This window comes from Vitis riparia, chromosome 2 (genome assembly GCF_004353265.1).
Source record: "Vitis riparia cultivar Riparia Gloire de Montpellier isolate 1030 chromosome 2, EGFV_Vit.rip_1.0, whole genome shotgun sequence".
Lineage (NCBI taxonomy): Eukaryota > Viridiplantae > Streptophyta > Magnoliopsida > Vitales > Vitaceae > Vitis > Vitis riparia.
Window position 1 is genome coordinate 13,931,185 of NC_048432.1, and position 20,358 is coordinate 13,951,542.

Below are 20,358 nucleotides of genomic sequence, written 5' to 3' on the forward strand. Positions count from 1 at the left end.
GATAAAGCATATTCGGTCATATATGCTCTCATGCAATCTGATCAATTTTATGTTGGTTGGCATGGGTTATAGTTTCATCTACTCGCCTTAATGGAGCAATGGTTGGCCAGAATTAAGCAATGCATTAAAGCCTGCATTTGCAGGGTGGTTGTTACTTGTTACGGATGGCCAAGGGGGTGAATGAAGATTAGGCAACATCTTAAAATTTTTTTCTACGAGAATCAGACACCTCTTCTTCATAGCTTTCTCCTAAGTGGATACATCAACCATTTTTATTTTTTTTTTTGTCTTGCATTACAGATAAACTGACTGATTAGCCAGTCTTTTGTTAATATGTTAATCATAAAAGCCATGTGATATTACTAAATTTGTTTAAGGAATGTTTTAACATATAGTCGAACAGACTCATCTCTACATCAGGATTCAGAAGCACAAATCAGAGAAGGAAAGATTAACTCCACAGGAAGATTGTAACTCCACCGTGTTTAGGACATCAAGTTGTTCTGTATACAGCAGCAGGAGTTAGGAAGTAGCAAGTATGAAATATACAATATACACTATTTAAATTTTTTTATTATTATTATTTTGCAACTCTTTACATAAATGTCATCTGTCAATAAGTTAGGAATGGTACAGCTTAAATAAAGCAACAATCTCCGTCCACAGTTCTAAGACTGCAAGACACAGAAAATTGAAGTAAAAAAATGACGAAATGCAAGCCCAGTTGGGCCCAAAAATGAATTTGTCGGTAATTTTTAACAATAACTCAAAGAGGCAAAAGACACTATTTTACCATCAAAATTCAGCAGAACCAGGCGTCCGAGGGAATGGTATAGCATCTCTTATATTATCTATTCCAGTTGCAAATTGCACAAGCCTTTCAAAGCCCAATCCAAAGCCCGCATGAGGAACTGGCAAACATTCAAACAAGGAATCAAAATTCGCATTTTAGTGAATATCTGCAATAAGAACAACTCTAAACAGCAGTTAATGAAAAACCTCACAAGTGTACACATTTATTTTAGCATGTAAAAACAAAGTGTGAAAGAGAGGGGAAGAGAGAATAGTAGTAGTTCTCTCATTTCCTTTGACCCCCACTTCTATGTGGGCATTGCATAGCACTATTAAAAATTCTAGGATGTGTGTGGTGTACCCAATGCCTCATAAGAAAGACGGAAAAATAAGGAAGGGTTTAGTAGGTAAACAGAGAAGAGAACATCACAGAAATTCCTTTAAATGCTGTAGGTCATTGCAGCAACACATGAAAAATAGTTTTCTAACTTAAAAACCACATTTGATAATTTTTTTTTTTTTTTTGAAAACAGGTTTTTAAAAATTTGTTCTAAACAGGTTGATTTTAAAAACAAATTTGAGGTGTTTTCCAATGTTTTTTGTAGATGTTATAAGAAACAATTGAAAATATGAAGAATACTTTAGGAACTTTTACGTTATTTATAAACAAACAGTACCTTCATGAAGAATAAGTTGAGAATACTTTTTTCCATGTTTGAGTCCTCAAACAAAATTTTATTTCTAAAAAAAATTGAGAACTGTTTTTAAAAAAAAAATTACAAAAAATTTACCAAATAGACCCATTAACTTTTTTATGAGAAAAAGGAGGGCTACAAGGAAGGACAAGATTTCTTTAAAAAATGAAAGGAAATAAAAAAAGCTAAGGAAATAAGGAAAAACGAAGCGAAAATCCATGAGGGTAAAAATTAACTGTCATGAACTGCAAAAGAAGCTCCTCTTTTAGATGAGGATTCTACTTCCCTATTTGCTGATCTAGGCACCTGTTTATATCCAGCCCCATTGAGACAGGAAGATCCAGAATAGCCCTATGAAATGAGGGTACTGCCACAACCAATGGTGGGCTTGGGGCCCATTTAATAATCATGAAATAATCTCCCTCAAACAAAGTTTGGCTCAACAGCCAAGAGCGAAGCCTTCCCATGGCTTTCCAGGAGGGCCAAGATCTCAGCTCCATTAGAATTTCCCTCCACCCTTTCTTGGTTTCTTTTAAGCAACCACATCGTGACTCCATGTGAATCAAATTCATGGTGGAAGGATTTTCAACTTTTTTTAATGCTTTCATCATTGCATGTACTGCTTAAATATAGATTGAGTCACTGTCATCATCAACAGTCAAAAGAAAAATGGCCATGAAACTCATGGGGAAGTAGCAAACTCCAGGGAATCTATTTCATCGATGTTAGTACATAGCATGTCAAACTTTTCCTTTTTCCCTTTTGCTTTTTCTTTTTTTGTTAACATGTGAAACAGGCATGTGGGTACTTGTTCCTTTTTCATTCGTTTATCTTCTAACAAGTTGCTCGTTTCATTTGCAGGGAAGGGGCAACATCTTGCAAGTCTTTTCATGGTCATGCACTAAAATCATGACCAAATATAGTCCATGTGTGCAAGAATTGGACTATTGAGCAGGCTTGTTTAGAGATAAGAGACTCTTGATAGGTTCTGAAAGTGGCAATATCTTGCAAGTCTTTTTATGGTCATGCACTAAAATCATAACCAAATACAGTTCATGTGTGCAAGAATTGGACTATTGCGCAGAATTGTTGAGAGGTAAGAGACTTATAATAGGTTTTGAAACTGTCCAGTTACAAAGCATAAAATAAAACTACTATATTTCAACTTAATGAATGTGCATGATATGGTGGTTCAGGTGAAATGGGGTGGGGATGGGTAGGAAAGTTCCCTAGATTTGTTTCACGTACCCTAAACACAAATGGAGAAAAGCATGCACATCATAGAACTTGTAAATGGGAAAATGCAGCATTTTCACCAACTTAAAAGACAGAATTAAATTAGGAGAAGAAAGATCCCTGACCTGAACCATACCGACGCAGATCAAGATACCACCAGTAGGAGTCCTTATTGAGATTTAAGTCATCTAAACGCTCTTCCAGATATTCAAGTCGTTCTTCTCTTTGGCTTCCACCAATAAGCTCACCAACCTAACAAACAAAAGGGCTTTAAAGAAGAAGCTAATTGAAACCACAAAACAGAAACATCCAAACAGTTCATGTAATGTATTGTTGAGTCACATATACACTAAGGTGCAGGACTTAGTAGATATAGGCAGAAAAGCAAACTAATGGAAAGATGGGTATAGTCACAATTATGTGAAATTTCCTTTCCAAACCTTTGGTATGTTAGAAAAGTAACAGAATCAAAATCTCTTAGAAAAATAAGATAACAGATCTGGGACATGTGATTAGCGAAACCATAATCCTCAGAAATATCAAATAGAAAACAGCACCAGGAATTACTCTGCATATTTCTAATAAAACTCACAGTAAAGAATTAAGTGTTCAGATATCTCCCAACTCAATTTATAAAAAATAGTGTCTGAAATGGATGAGTTCCAGTTTGGAGTAATGACCATCAGATGTTTTCCCAACAATACTGTCCAAAGATGACAACCTGACTAATGGCCAAAACTGTCCATAATAACATAGAAATGAATTAATGCCAGTTTTAAATTTGAGAGAAAAATTAAAAAACATGAATGAAACTTGAGAGATGAGATCCCAACTTATACTCTTGCTAGAATCCTAAAACATGCGCACTTCATCCAGTGGGCCCAAAAAGGGATGAAAGTATACACAACCCATTAGATCATCTGCCCTTTAGAATGATAGATCCCATGCCACTAGCCATCAACCAACCCTAAAATTGTCTTGTCATTGACTTGGATTCAATAATTAGGAAATTACGTCTTAATGTATAGTCCAGTGCCACATATTTTCTCATTTTTCAAGTTAAAGGAGGTACTTTGAAAGGCTAAAACCCTGTAGATTCCTCTCTCTGTTCAAATTTGTTTATTATCAAGTTTTTAGTTGTTTAGGATTTCCTAGCTTAATTCAGACATAAAAGGGCTTTGCCTTTTTGGTTAGCAACGCATTTCAGTGAGGACTTATTGATGCTAACTCATCCCCACATGTTTTCCCCACCATCTGATTATCTGCAACAAATCTGGCCTATATCTAGGGCCCCCGATTTGATAAAGAATCTGATGTTCCTGGTTTTTCTTTCAACTTTAATTTCCCAACTTTAGCAACTAACTCTTGGCTGCTTATAATTGGAACTTGAATGTCAAACAGATTTCTAATGAATTTCCCACCATTCATCTTTTCAAACTACATAAAATGAAAATAAAATCTTCGTAAAGGGAAAAACAAAATATAAAAGATATCCTCATAATTTCATATATTTTATAATTGTAACTATATATTTAAATAATTAGAACTATATAAATGTGCTTGAATGATAGTGGCTCATAGTAAAAATATTATGCCTTGAATGACTGCAAAGGGAGTATGAAAGCATCTTCTGAAGTAACCTACTCACAAAGTTTCTTCCCTAGTTTTAATCAAAAAACAATTTGTTTGCATTCCAATTTCAGATCAACAAAATTGAATATCTTTTATTTCATGAGAACTAGCATTTCTTAGTACTCATCTATATTGGATATCTTTTATTTTCATGAGTACTAATGTTTCTTAGAACTCATCTATTATTGTATTCTTTTCATGGCAAAAACAACCTCACGTGATTTATGAAACAAAAAGAAAAAACAATAGGACTAGAAGTCACAAAAGTCCAACTGCAGATTAATGTGTGCAGTATTAACATGAGTTGGAGTAGTCAAGTAACCTCCTTCATTAAAAATAAAACTCTAGGCAAGAAGGTGGAGACACTGGCAGATTTACGTAGGGCTCAGAGGGGGCACATGCCCCCCTGAAAAATAAAAAAAACTACCCTGCAATATGAGGTTATGATCCTATGACTTCAGTTTTAAAGAGAGAAACAAACCAACCAGTAAGTCAAATGTCACTTTTTGGCTCACATTTGCCCCCCGCCAGAATCCTATTTCTAGCTCCGCCCCTGAGTGGAGAGATGGAGACGTATACATTCCATTCATATGTATGTATTTATATATGTGTGTGATATTGTGTCAATTCATTATTGTGAAAGATGGACAGAGAGTATATGCACATGATGATAAAGTAAATCACTGCAGGAATCAAACATCAAACAATAGAAGCGAATGGAAAATCCAGAAATTACCCGTGGAACCAACATATCCATGGCTGCAACAGTCTTCCCATCATCATTTCGCCGCATATAAAAAGCCTTAATATCCTGAAAGGTTCCCATTGAGAGAATTTTAATAGTATTTCCAAGCATGATAATACCACCTCAAAATAAGTGTTGCTTTTCCAGTGGTTAGGACACATGCCTTAGGATAGTCTCTAATTATCACAGGGCATCCACCAAAGGCCACTTCAGTTATGTAGCGCTCATGCTCACTTTGCAAATCGCATCCCCACTTCACCTATAAAATGTTTTATCTCATCAATACACACAAAATATTTTTGCACATTTCTTTTTCTTTTCTCACATATTTATTAAAAAAGATGCAAATTTCATTTACTTAAAAGTTATTTCTGTGGTAGTTCCAAGCATCGCTAGAAGTCAAGAAAAATTATAATTCCAGAAGAACTAGAATAGCAAATACCAGAACTTCAAAACATAGAAAAGCGAGGGAACAAAAAGAAAGAAAACAAGAATTCCCAAAAAAAAAAAAACCAGTTTGGCAGCAGGACAAGGTTGCCCAAATTGGGAGAATTGCATTTACAACATGATAACTTATAAGCACAAATAAAGGAGGGATAACTAATGTAAAAGAATGGTTCAAACAGTTCACATCTCAAGTCTAGTCCATCAAATGTTGATGAATGGATTAGTTATATTTGGAATAGGTTGTTAATTATAGGAAAGTGAGTCTCTTGCAGGCATGTCCCTTAGTAGGATATTCCAGAACCAAAAAGCAATGGCGTCATGTCAATTTGCTCGTCTCTACTTGCTCATCTGGACAAAAATTTTGTTTGGAAAAATCTAGAAGTTGATAGAATCATGTGATCATGCAAAGCCGATGAATATGGTTGAAAAACATAGAAAGAAAACAACTGTAATAGTGTGAGAAAGTGGAATGGTTGATATATAAGGCTTTGTTGTTCACTGACGATACCTTAGTGTTTTGTGAAGCTTCCGAAGATCAGATGGTTTACTTAAGCTGGTTGTTGATGTGGTTTGAAGTCATATCAGGTTTGAGAATCAATTTGGACAAAAGCGAAATTTTGCCGGTTGGAAGAGTGGAGAATTTGGAGGTTTTGGCTCTCGAGGCTAGATGCAAAGTGGGAAGGCTGCCTTCTTCTTATTTGGGGATCCCTTTGGGGGCGAACCACAAGTCTGTGGCCGTTTGGGATGGGGTGGAAGAGAGATTTCGGAAAAGGTTTGCCTTGTGGAAAAGGCAATTTATATCCAAAGGAGGGAGAATCACTCTAATTCGTAGTACATTGTCAAGTATGCCCATATACTTGATGTCTTTACTTCGAATGCCAAGAGTGGTTAGTTTAAGGTTGGAAAAAATTCAAAGGGATTTCTTGTGGGGAGGGGGAGCTTTGGAGAGAAAGCCTCACCTAGTTAATTGGGATACCATTTGTTTGGACAAAAGGGAGGGTGGCTTGGGAGTTAAACGTCTATCTACTCTCAATAGGGCCTTTTTATGTAAGTGGAACCGGAGCTGGAGCTTTGCGAATGAAAGGGAGAATCTTTGGAGGCATGTCATTAGTAGGAAGTTCGGGGAGAAAGAAGGGGGTTGGCTTACTAGAGAAGTTAGGGAGAGTTATGGAGTAGGCTTTTGGAAGGAAATAAGGAAGGAAGGTGCCCTTATGCAAAACAAAGTCGTTTTTTCTGTGGGGAATGGTAGAAGGGTGAAATTTTGGAAAGATAATTGGTGTGGGAACCTCGCCCTCTGCAATTCTTTTCCCTCCTTGTATGCTTTTGCTTCCTCTAAAGAGGCTTGGGTAGTGGAGTTTTGGAATCCTTCGGGAGAGGAAAGGGTTTGGAGTCCTAGATTCTCTAGGCCCTTCAACGATTGGGAGGTGGAGGAGGTGGAGAGATTACTTTTGACAATCCGGGGAAGAAGGCTTATTCCTCTTTTGGAAGATAGAATGCTGTGGAAAGAGACTTTGAATGGGATTTTCTCAGTTAAATCCCTTTATAATGATCTAGCTTCAAGAAGAATTGATCAATTCCCTTATAGTATGATCTGGAGCCCTTGTGTGCCTACCAAAGTGAGCTTTTTTGCTTGGGAGGCTTCTTGGGGTAAGGTGCTTACTCTGGATCAGCTTAAAAAGAGGGGCCAAATTCTTGCTAATAGATGTTTCCTTTGCTGTGAGGAAGAAGAGTCAATTGATCATATTCTTATGCATTGCACCAGGGCAAGAGTTTTATGGGAGTTATTGTTTGCCCTTTTTGGAGTTACTTGGGTCCTCCCTTTTTCGGTTAGAGATACCCTTATTGGATGGCGTGGCTTTAACTTGGGCAAGAAGCGTAGAAAGGTGTGGAAGGCAGCCCCTTTGTGTCTTTTTTGGGCAGTTTGGAAGGAAAGAAATAGGATTGCCTTTGATAATGAGGATTTTCGATTCATGGGTTGAAAAATTCTTTTGTTTGTAATCTTTGGTTGTGGACTAAGTCGGTTGTAAATGAAGGTCCTCTTCCTTTACTTAGTTTTTTTTATTGGCTAGGCGCTAGTTAAGGGATGGTTTTGTATCTTCTCTTCTTTTGTTTGTGCCTTAAGGTGCCTCTTGTATACCCCCTGTATGCTTTTGGGTCAGCCTCAAGGTGCCCTTTTCTAATATATTTCTGTATTTGCCTATAAAAAAAAAAAGGTTTTACTTTGGAAAAGAAAAACCACAAAAAGAAAAAGAACAGAATTAACTTCCTCAATTGAACCCCACAACAAATATTTACTTTCATTCTATAAATTAAGGAATGGCCTCTTCTAAATGTGAGAGAAAGTCCAAAAGACACTAATTAAAGCCAAATTGTGAAGAGTGGAATAGGGCAAGAGTCCTCAACATACATCTAATTGAAACAACAATATTTGGATACCCTCAATTCTACAACATAATACCTTATTATACCTCTATTGTTGCTTCTATATGAGTTCAGAAAAATCAGCTAATCACATGCTAATCCATTGTGGAAAGACAATGGCTTTTTGGCATTTGTTGTTTTCTCTCTTTGACGTTTTTTGGGTCCTCCCTTTTTTCTGTGAAGGATTTGCTAAAGGGATAGCATGGGAGTTTGGTCAGCAAAAATAGAGAAAAGAGTTGGAGGACAACCCCTCTTTGCTTGTTTTGGATTTTTTTCGTAAGAGAGGAATTAAAGATACTTTGATGGAATTCAACGCTCAAATCAAGCACTAAAGGACTCTCTTATTTGTACTTTTTTCAATTGAGCTTGCCAACATATTCAAGATGGTCATGTTTCCTTGTTAGATTTTATTGATTAGTTGAGTGTTAGCGAGAGGGTGTTTTGTGTGCTCCTTTGAGGTGTTTATGTTTTGGTTTTGGCATCCTTTGTATACCTCCCCTGTACTTAGGGTACACCCCCCACTCATGGATTGGCATCTTTTAAATATTCTTGTTTGCCTATCAAAAAAGAACTATTTTCCTAGCTTTCCACCCACATTAAGTATGAATATGAGTGTGGTCCCAAAAAAAGAGATAAACAATCATCTAATTCATTATCTCAAAGAACTGCATGAAAGCTAGATGAGTAATCAATTCTTAGTTCTGAAATAGCAATTGATCATGACATACTGAGATCTTTAGGAAAATGTCATCAAGCAGAGGCAAGCAGTGAAAAAGGCATGATTAAAAGCTTCCAATAATCTTCCAAAACAAAAACAAATGTCAAACCCATTTTCCCTACTTGAAACTAGTCAAGCAAAGAAGGAGGCACAACCCAAAACACAAGAAGTATACATGGAGCACCACACTTAGTCATCTTTGCATGAAATGATGTTCACCAAATGTCATTTTTAAAAGTCCAAACTAATCTCTGTTATCTTTCTCACATTAATTCCCTGGAGGCTCTTCTGGCAGAGAACCCAAACATAACCAAGTGAAAAATCAACTATTTGACACCTGGCGTCAAATAATAAGATGTATCATAAATAAATTAACAATCAATACTCAATCCAAGATTTGAAGAACTAATTAATTCTGTTATAGTTTAACAAAAAATGTTTAAATTTGGCCCATCAACATATGGAATAGGGAAATAGGTTAGAATCTACACATCCTACTAAATTAGAAAAATAAAAAAATCCCCAGGAGACAAGCCATCAAAAGATAAGGTTCATCATTATCGTTGAACTACCAATTTTTCTAAAAGCTTAAAATTGTAGGATTTGGGCGCACAATGTACATCATGCACTATAGTGCCCTCGTAACCTCCTTTGGGCTTACACATGGACTTAATAAATTTAGGAAATAAAGTAGCCTCTTTGGGCTTAATAAATTGAGGAAATAAATATGTAGTAAGGTTTGAACATATGATTTCCTACCAAACAAGGTTGTAATATCATGTCGAACTACCAATTTTCCTAAAAACTTAAGCTTATAGGATTTGGCTCACAATGTATATCATGCACTCTAGCAATTGCAAACTTCAACAAAACATGTATTATAATCAAAATTGATACTTTAAATGCATAGAAGGCATGAATTTCAAGTTTGAAGATCAAATGATTAGAGACAAACATAAAGAAATGCCGATTGGAAAACCTTGCAAAGGAAGAAAAAGTAGAAGGTACCGGGAATTCAAATTTCTTATTTGCTCTTAGAAGAAGTTCAACCGCATCAGTATAAGTCAACTGCACAAAATTTTTCTCAGCCACATCCTGTTGATCAGAATTTAATTAAAAAAGAAAAAAGAAAAAGAAAAAATCCAAATATCAGGGCACACACGAAAACTAGTATTGCAACACAAGATCTATAAAGAAGCTTCAGATGGAAGACCTAGTCATGAAACAGAGTAACCTGGTCAATGGTATAACACAAAGTTTTAAGAGGATAAGTTATGCTGGAAGCTCATACACTTAATCGATTGATAATGCCTTTCTCAATCCAAGTGTTGAAAAATTCCATGTCCTCCTTGCAGTTTTCAAGGATGTATGTTACCTAACATAAATAAAACTGCATATTACTCAAAGAATCAAGCATTAACATGGAGATACACTCAAAAAATTTAGTGTTCTATATGAAGGGTGCTAAATTCACAATGGATGTGAAAAGTAACATACTACATACTGGAGATAGGCAGTTGCACAAGCCATGTCATCATTCAGATCAGCAAATGCAAGTTCTGGTTCAATCATCTTAAACCAAGAAACAAAAATCAACAGTGTTGTGTTTGATAATTCATGAACCAGGATACAATTATCTTGGGAAAGAGAAAAAAGAAGTTGACATGTCTAGTAACTCTGGTTGTTTCTTTTCTTTTCTTTTTTTAATTTGGAAAATTCAAGTTAAATAAGGAGGAAAAAAAAAAGGCTAGATACCCAAAATTCAGCTAAATGTCTAGAAGTGTTAGAATTTTCTGCTCGAAATGTGGGACCAAATGTATACACCTGGAGAAAAAATGAAAATTTCTGTTATTATGGAATTTGACAGTAATGATTAAACAAAAATCATAGTATAGAGGCAACAATAACAATTTGAAACTAACATCAAGACAAGAAAAGATATACATCAGAAAGAGCAGTGGCATATGTTTCAGCGTTGAGTTGGCCTGAGACAGTCAAGAATGCTGGTTTACCGAAGAAGTCCTAAAACATGATAAGAGGAAATGAAGGTTACACCAATGCCATTAACAAAATCAGATACTTGGTATTAACCTTTCCAAAATAATATTTATCAAAAAAAAAAAAAAAAAAACCTTTCCAAAATAATGAATATGCTAAGCTAAATCTAAAACTGAGAAAGACTTTCATTTGTGATCATAGAGGATGACCATATCCTTTCATGATGGCAGCTATGCTCTAATCTTAAAAATCACATGAGAAGTCTCCCACATTCCTTACTTATGGTCACTTGTGTGAAAGGATGAACTATGAAAATAATTATTGCTTAGAGCATGACAATTGGTTTCAGTAACCAAGTTCTTTCATATCAGTCCTCAACATACACAAGTTCCAAAAACCAGGCACCTAGATCTGCTATTTACCATATCAGCAGTACCATAGTAAAAATATGAAATTTGGCTGTAACACAAAATTGAATATGAATTTGACTCACTTGTGACCAATCAATTAAACCATCTTTAGCTTTAGGAATGGCTTCCACTGTAGAATCAGTAGCTTCTCGGGAGCTAGGGATCTGTTAAACAAAAAAAGAAAATAAATAAAAATAAAACCTTATCAAAGCATAAAGAGATATATAACAGGATGCAATAGAAGCTACTGATATGGAATTGCTGTAAGAAGACACTGACTAGCAAAATAAAACATGCAACCAGTGAAGCAATATCACCCAAGAGCTCCAGTATATAAAAGAAAAAGGAGGGCAACTTCAATCCCCTCTCAACATCTTGGTCAAGTGACCACAGAAAATATTGATTTGCTTGCATAATACATACAAAATCATACCAAATCTAAATAACAAATGTATTTGTTTCTAATCTAAGATCTGGTGCAGTTCCTATGGAGTCACACTCTTAGTTTTCAAGGCAAAGGAAAAAAAAAAGAAGACAACTTTGTAATAAGAAATAAAGACTTAGTGAATAAGAAAAATGGAGTATATTAAATAAGAGGAAAAAGAAAAGGAAGAAAAAAGTGAGATAAAAGATCTCATCCAGGAAAAACTCCCACAAGATACACTAGTGTTGTTAGGTGGCAGCATGAACATTCAACTTCTTTTGTACCTGATGCTTGGATAGAAACATATGTAGCTCAAAACATGTGGCAATCAGAATGCATAACTTGATCAATACATATTATCCAATGTAGTCATTATAAAAGAATTTTTTTTTTTTTTTTTGATAAGTAAATAGGATATGCATTAAAAAAGGCTAATCGCCACAGAGCATACAGGGAGTATACAAAACGGCAAAAGCCTCAAAAAGAGAAAAAGGACCAAAAAGAACTACCTCCCCTTAAGTGGAAGCTATCCACTCCAAAAAACCTATAAGGGAGAAAGACTCCTCACCTAAATACACTTTGGCCCAATTCCACAAATTACAGACAAAAGAATTCTTTAGTTTCTGAATATTCAACTCACCCCCCTAAAGGCTAACCTATTCCTCTCCTTCCAAACCGTCCAAAAAATACATAACGGAATGGATTTCCAAATCTGTTTCCTTTTCTTCCCTACGAATGAGCCCCTTCAAGAGATAAGAGTCTCCTTTACAGTTTCTGGGAGGACCCACTTAACATCTATCAACCCAAAAATAATGTCCCATAGGGCTCTAGTCACTATACAGTGTAAAAGAATATGATTTACATTCTCTTCTGCACAACCACACAAAAAACAACAGTTTGGGAGTTGCACCCCTCTTATCTGTAGTCTATCCAGAGTAAGCACCTTCCCTCACGTAGCCTCCCAAGCAAAAAAACATACTTTAGTTGGCACCCTATCCACCCATATTCTCCTTGCGGGAAATATTGTGGCATTAGGCTTGTCTAGCAGCCTGTACGCTTCTTTGACTCTGAACAAACCCTTTCTTCCCTGTCTCCACATAACTGAATCATCCTCCATGGAGGGCCTATGACCCCTCAAAGTATGAAGCAGCTCCCCAACCATATCCAACTCTCAATCATTGAAGTCCCTCACAAAGACAAGATTCCAATCTCCTTGACCCGAATCCTGATCCCACATCTCCTCAATCGTAGCATCTCTATTCACAGCAAGGACAAAAAGATGATTGAAACATTGGGACAACGGAGTGTCAGTGCACCAACTATCTTTCCAAAATTTGATTTTGGAGCCCTTCCCAACTATAAAAGCCAAGTTTTCCCAGCACCAATCCGCTTCTTTCATAATCTCCTTCCAGACCCCTACTCCAACCGCCCCAATAGCCCTCTTTGACCTCCAACCATAAACCTCTTGCCCATATTTCGAAATGATCACTTGTTTCCAAAGATTATCCTTTTCACAAGCAAACCGCCAAATCCACTTGCCCAGCAGGGCTCTATTCAAAGTGGCTATTCTCCTTATTCCTAGCCCTCCCTTGTGTTTTTCTGTACAGACCACATCCCATTTAACCAAGTGGACTTTTCCCTCCAAGTTTCCTCCCCCCCATAGGAAATCTCTTTGGGTTTTCTCCACTCTCTTAGCAACAGACTTCGGCATTCGGAAAATAGACATTTGGTAAATTGGCATGCTAGCCAAGGTACTTTTTATGAGAGTGATCCTCCCCCCTTTGGAGATGTACTGTCTTTTCCACAGCGCAAGTCTCCTCCTGACCCTCTCTTCCACTCCATCCCACATAGAAGAGGCCCTAGCTGGAACCCCTAGGAGAAGGCCCAAATACTGAGAGGGCAAAGACCCCACCCTGCACCCTAACTCAGCTGCCAACTCAAGAATATCCTCCACTTCTCCAACTGGAATAATTTCGCTTTTGGCTAGATTATAAAAGAATTGAATCTTGGATTCTCATTAATCTTCATAATTGCAAAAAGATAATTTAAAGTATTCCCTACTTTTCTTTAATAATTTTTTTCAAGAGAAACTCTTCCTCAATTTTACCCCAATATCAATTTAAACTTGTAATTAAAGGAACTCTACTTATCATGAATGATGTTAATTAGTCAGTAATAAGAGTCAAGAAATAAAAAATGAGTGTGTACTGGGAAAAGCAAATGCCATACACATGATGTGCACTAAGAGGTGCTAGGAAGGTTAAAGAATATTGGGGAAGAGCATCTTTTTAGGAGGACAATATGGAACAAAATGAATTCCCTCAACAGTCACTTGGAGACTTCTAAGATCAAAATTCAAACTCTGTTACATTCGAGAAACCCATATGTCAACATAATATTTCTTTAATTCATGCTTCAATTAGAAACAAAAATATATTCTGCAGCAAAAATAACATGTAAATTGAAAATTATCCATTGAAATAAGAACAAACTAATCCATGACATAGAGCATACCAAAGTAGTCACGCAGAACTGTTCACCTGCTCCTTCACAATCTGAAGCTGTAATAATAGGACTTGAGATCCAAACAAATCCATTTTCTTGGAAAAACTTGTGAGTGGCATAGGCAAGAGCATTTCTCACTCTTGCAACCTAAAACCAGGTTGCAACATTAAAAGGATCAAAATTTTTGCCCTAAAAGAGGATAAATCATGAAATAAAAATATTCTCATATAAAAGCTTTAACCAAATTGATTTGTTAAGCATGAAGTGTTTGGAGAACATCATAGGCAAACATGGAGTGATGGAGTGGACATAGAATGTCTCAGACTTCCAACATTAAATGCATGCCAACTAGGAGTTGAGTAGCACAAATAAAAATCAAGTCTGAAATAAAATAGACTTGTTTTTTCATAATGGTGATCAAAACCATCAGCATAACACAAGGGTTTTCATAAAGATGAAATCTTTATTAGAATGGCTAGTGAATTGCAAGTGCTACAGAGCTCTGAAAACACAAAATCATAAAGCAGTCCAAGAAAAAAAAATAAGAAATTAATACTAAAGGGAAAATTCATAAAATGTCAAGTAAATTATCATTAGAATTGTAATATAGAAAATGGTTAAGATCTTGGAAACTTGAGTGCCATCTAAAAGCAACTATTGTGGGGGCAATTTAATTATCCACCAAAAGCCACTTCCAAAACAGCCATTAACCACCTTTCAAAGGAAACAAACCATTTTTTACTACTATTTTCAGTGCTTAATTCCCCGCATTTATGGGACAAGAACAATCTTCCTGCTTCACAATTTCAGTCTGGTTAAAAGCATGTTGGTGATCAAACCATAAGATGAGTTTTCTCAAGTTCTTCACCAAATACATATCGTCCTTTCTTTCCCATTTTAGAGCCTTCAACTCACCCTCCAGCATCATCAATCAAACTTGACCATTTCTGAACCATCTAAATTGACCTACCACATTTCATCACATATCGGACTTAGTACATTTTTCAAACAGTTCATATCTTCTTCTTTTTTATCTTTCTTAATGTCTATTCCTTACAGCCATCTTTCTGAACATCCTCATCATGACCACACTCATTTATAACATGCTGCTTCTTGGTTATTGAAGATTCAGCTTCATAAAGCATTACCTTGAACGGTTATTGCTCCATTTTGATCAGTGCTCATCATCGCATAAAGGCCAAAGCACAACCATACTATATGCATCCAATTCCAGTGTTAAAGGTAGCATACAAGTCATAAAGTCTTCCAATACCAAGTAAAACTCCATTAATCCATCATACATGTTATTTGCAAAGTGGATTAAGTGATTGGAACTCCCTCCACTTTTAGGTAAGGAAATGGAATTTACTTCCCAAACAGAAAAAATAAATTAAAAATAAAAATAAAATCATGGAAGTGACTGATTCTCCAATTTGCTTCTATGATAAAATCAAAAGCATGCCATGCAAATTTTTTGCAAAATGGAGTGCATTTGTGCACCAAGCCTGTTCAAATAAACTGTTCTTACTGTATTGTAGAATCACTCGATGCTTTAAATGCTCTATCTTTGTATCATGAAAGAACATAACTGAGGTATCATAACAAGTTCCATTCAGCTCAAAAGAGCTGAAGATGTAAGAGAAATTACATAACAGCATTTGAAAGAAACTTTCTAGAATCAATGAAAAAAGTCCAAAAATGGTGCTAGGATTCCACCTATTTGGAATACTTGTCATACATGCTAACTACTACTCCTGGAACATGAATGTTAGTAAAGGCTATGTTATCTGAACCATAAACATATTAAGACACCTCTGAGCATAGAGTGCCATCTAAAACCATGTAGCCGCAATAGAAGCAATGAAAGGCTCTTTTCGAATGCCATAAACATATCTGATTGTTTCTCTTTTTGGAGTGGTTAGTGTCATGCATTCTACATTTAGAAGGAAAATTTTGGGTTGGTATGACTCTTTCATGGGAAAGAAATGGAAAACAGGCCAGAGGGCTATACCCTTGTGCTTGTTTTGGACTCTTTGGAAACAAAGGAATAAAAAGGCTTTTAATGATATTAAACAGTTGACCAAGCCATCCAATCCAGCTTTACGTATTCTTTTGTGAATTGGGCTAGGGTGTAAATAGTGGGCCACTCAATGAATTTGACAGGTTTTGTAGATTAGTTGAGCATTGAGAAAGGTGAAGGTTTTTTTGTTTATTCCCTTCTCACCTAGTTTGGGCTATATCCCCTTCTCGCCTAGTTTAGGCATCCTTTGTATACATTGTGTGTACATTGGTGCACCTCCTATTAGATGCTTTTAATATGTTTACTCATTTGCCGAAAAAAAAAAAGGTTATTTTTTAATGCCATATATACAATTCAGATTCCAGAAAACTAGCAAAGGCCCAAATATATAAGATTTCCATAAGCTCTTATAATGAGAGAATTGTTTGCATAACAAGGACATTTTGTACAAATGAAACCCCAAGGAAGAACCAGTTTTTCTTAAGAACAAGTTTTCTTTGGAGGACAAATCCAATCTCCTGTAATTACAATTGCTGATGTTGGGAGAACCCTCAATAGCATCCTTGCATAGAAAATGAAAGAATAATTAATTGCCAAAGTTTGTGGGAATGATAGAGAACAAATCTTGCATTGTTCTTAATAATTGAAGATGATGACTACTTGAAGATGTAACGTTGCTTTAGGTGTTTCTAACTGTATTTCTGCTTAGCTAGTTATCTTGTTTGGGACAGAAAATTCAAAATCTACCCCTTGCTCATAGCCTTACACAAGGTTCATCCATGAAGCTAAAACAATCTTCTAAGATTTCTTCACACTTTCAATGCAAAATAAATTGAACCTCTTGAATCAGGATTCATCCGTGAGATAACAACTGAATGTGGAAAATTTTGTTCATTTTGTTTTTCCCTGTTTGACTGAGTATATTATGAAACATCCTAACAAATCATAGATGACATATGATCAAAATTACAAAATAAGAAAAAAATTCCCAATAAGATAAGCAGATATAAAACCACTAAAAGAAAAGGACATTCCAATCATATAATTAAAACAAGGCCAAAAAATGGAATCACCTTTTGACACAAAATTATAGTAATTGATATGAAATAAAAGCCATGGCAAATTCAAGTAAAAGAAGCAAAACCATACCGCACCAAATGTGTTTGTTCTAGGACGAAGATGGGCCTTAGTTCTCAAAAATTCTCTGCTAACCCTTTTCTTTTGAATAGGAAAAGAAGGATCACTTTTACCAACCTATAAAAAGAACAAATATGTAGTAACTAAAAATTTGCATGAAAAGCAGAGAACATGTTGACATGATTTACAGATTATCCATATGGGGACTCACATAAAAAAGAATACACGAAACAAAAACATTCATGTCCTAAATGATCGACACTTCCTTACCTATTTTTAGATTTCAACCTTATTTATTAAGGAATAAGGGCAAAGGACTCATCCCTGGTATTGTTATTACTCTCAAGTACAAATTTTAACCAATTCTCTTCACCTCGGTGAAGGTGGATGGGACATAGTAACATACTCGAGTATCATCTGGTTAATGCATCTATCTGTTAATCATACAATGCTAGTCTACTGCAGAGAACTCAACCTAGATCAGGAAGAGCGATTTTGGGTGAAGATGATTCATTAAATTGTGAAACCACCAGATAATGAGCAAAAGCAAAAAGCAGTTTGCTTAAAGAAAAGAGTGATTGAAGTATCTGATAAAGCGTGAAACACGACAGAGCACCCACAACCTCCCTGGTGAATCACCGAGGAACAAAACTAACACCCCTGTGGATGCAGTTGTCCAACCACTTTCTTCCTCTGACTTCTGTAGCCAGTGTCATATCTACCATATCCCAAAGGACCTTTTTTGGTGGCCCCATTCATGATTCTCAAGACTCAAGGGCTATCTCACAATTGTGGGCATCAGAGAGCTTCTTGTGGAAATATAAAAAACATATCATTCCCATTTGTACAAAGAGTCCCTGTTAGATCTCTAACAAAACTTTCAGAAATTTGTAAGAAATGCTCCCTGCTGGTTCATCAGGAACACTTGCAAATCTACTGTACATATAAAATAAGGGTAACAAGGATGCCAAAGAGTTACTTACAGTTACAATTTTCAGAACCTTTAATTCCACTTTCTGCTTTGATCCTTGACTAGCCACTAAAGTCCCTTGTATTGATACCGATGCACCAGTTGTGATTGAGCCCGATTCCACCTATTAACAAGCTACAAGACTTAGGAAGAGAAGTATTGGCAATTTAAATACCGTGACAGCTGTAAGATATCAGGATAACAACATAGTATACAAATTTATTTCAAGAATCTGTTTGCATGTTACTGAAGAAACTTCTAGAGATATATAATAGACACATTTACCTATCAAGCTTCTAATTGAAGTTCTACTTATTCATCTATCAAGCTTATAATTAAAGTTCATATCACTTATATGATAGAGACATTTATCTTTCAACCTAGCTGTGTTCCATACTTGAGCTGCTCATTTATCTATCAAGTTTGTATTAAAGTTCGATTTTACCTATCAAAAAAAAAAGAGTTCAATTTCGACTTGCCCAAGAAAACAAACTTCAAAATAGCTCAAATGAGCCAACTCAGCTGCTCATGGACACCTCAGTTCTTTGCAGCCTTACAATTTGCCTTTCAAGGAGTGAAATGCCTTGCATGCATTTTCACTTCACAGCAATATTTTTCTTAGATTGGGCTTTGTATCAACAAACATGAGGATGCCAAAAAATTGGAAATGGTTAGCATCAGTTGCAGTCATGTTTCGATTTATTACAGAAACTGTGGAGAGTATGTTAGTGGAGGATATATCATTCAGATATATCATAAATAGATTTTTACAAACGGAAATAAAAAATAAGAATAAAAATAAAAACTGAAATTATTATCATTAATTGACAATTTAGAAAATATGCAAATGTACATGTGCAGTATAAAAGTCTGCCTGCAACATCAGCAGTCAAAACCATTGTAAATTTGCTAACAAATTAAGACAGAAACTGTAGTGACTCGGATTTGACTCAACACCCCAAAAAAATATATATTCATTCTTGAATGGTACCTGGTCATAACCATCTGCATCTGAGTTCATCACGCATTGCATGTTCGAAAGGCATGAACCATCATTAACCTATATATTCACAATATAAGATTGATTTAAGTGATTGCCAGACCATAAAACAACATTTCATTCCATATTAATGCAGAAACAAAATCAAATATCATTTTCCAGATCAAATTCACAGACCAATACAATGGACAAATAAAAATTATTCCACCCCAATTTCTTATATTGCAATTCAATAATTATCCATTGGGTTGCAGAGAAAAAGTTCCATCTGAAAGACATTTGACTGTTTAAACCGCAAACCGTATATAGTTACTTTATTTAGTTGTTCTATGTATCTCTAGAATACAAGCTCCTTTCTTTTTTTTTATTTTCATTTCTTCCGTTTCCCAGCAACCAATCGCGGTAAAAGTCAATCAATGAAACCTCGATGAATATGACGCTGCTCTGCACTCGGAGAGTTCGAACCCAGCCCTTCACTGCCAACGTTTGCCCTAGCCGATCCAGACCCTCGTCAGGGCCTCCCTTTATATCAACAACCCTCAACCGCTTCCGAAATTCGCCAACCTTTTCGCCAGTTTCGGCACTAAAAAACTCCGGCTTCGGCTTCTCAATGGCCTCGCCGGAAGAGAGAGCTCCGGATATGGCAGTGCAGAAGCATCGCCGTCGAGGTCTGGCCGCACCGACGCCGAAAAAAATGAACGGCGGAGTAAGTGGCTGATAAAGTTGTGGGAAGTGGAGTGTGACCGTTCGGGTTTGGGAGGTTGTGGGGAAGTTTCTAGGGTTTGTTTTGGTGTATGCAGAGAGTAACCGGACGGCGGATTGGGGTTTGAACCGGAGAGAAACGACCGGGGCTAGAGCAGCAGCCATTTTCTTCTTGGGGCTCCCTCCACTGTTGCGTCGATTGTGGCCACTGCTAATGGCTGAGTATGTTTTTATCTTAATTGTAATAACGCCCTTCGACTTTTCTGATTTACCATACCCTAAAATTTGTAAGCAATTTGCAGGCTGCCTTTTTCAAAAAAATATTTATACTTATTAATAAAATGAAAAAGAAAAATAGTAAGCTACACGACTTTTGCACTAAAATAATATTATTTCAAAAAATATATATAATGGTTTATAAAATAACTTTTAATATGACCCGAGAAGACTCATTGGGTTTAGAGTGTATAATATCTACATAATTAAGAACAAATCGTTAAAAAATA

At 36.0% G+C, this 20,358-nt stretch overlaps 1 protein-coding gene across 2 annotated transcripts; it reads right to left on the reverse strand.

Annotated features, from left to right (window-relative positions):
- Positions 1-553: 553 nt before the first annotated feature.
- On the reverse strand, positions 554-20,063 carry LOC117931995 (asparagine--tRNA ligase, chloroplastic/mitochondrial). Of its 2 annotated transcripts, XM_034853058.1 has the most exons (16): positions 19,574-20,063; positions 19,142-19,210; positions 18,164-18,274; positions 17,193-17,297; positions 14,033-14,170; positions 11,178-11,258; positions 10,631-10,708; positions 10,442-10,510; positions 10,184-10,258; positions 9,978-10,061; positions 9,695-9,781; positions 5,264-5,359; positions 5,092-5,166; positions 2,849-2,975; positions 794-911; positions 554-674 (listed from the first exon to the last, which is right to left on the reverse strand). In XM_034853058.1, the coding sequence occupies exons 1-15, from the start codon at positions 20,015-20,017 to the stop codon at positions 796-798; spliced, it is 1,755 nt and encodes a 584-aa protein (XP_034708949.1). In that variant the 5' UTR covers positions 20,018-20,063; the 3' UTR covers positions 554-674; positions 794-795. The 2 variants fall into 2 exon arrangements, with proteins under 2 accessions (XP_034708949.1, XP_034708946.1); XM_034853055.1 differs by having other exon boundaries at positions 554-911.
- Between the last annotated feature and the right edge of the window lie 295 nt (positions 20,064-20,358).

Bases quoted from the DNA above. Each gene is read 5' to 3' on its own strand.
- LOC117931995 (XM_034853058.1), bottom strand. From the start codon at position 20,017: ATGGCTGCTGCTCTAGCCCCGGTCGTTTCTCTCCGGTTCAAACCCCAA. The intron at 11,259-14,032 runs GTATGCTCTATG...TTTGTTTAACAG, and splicing joins AGTTCTGCGTGACTACTTTG to ATCCCTAGCTCCCGAGAAGC. The intron at 2,976-5,091 runs GTAATTTCTGGA...TTTGTTTGTTAG, and splicing joins TGGATATGTTGGTTCCACGG to GTTGGTGAGCTTATTGGTGG.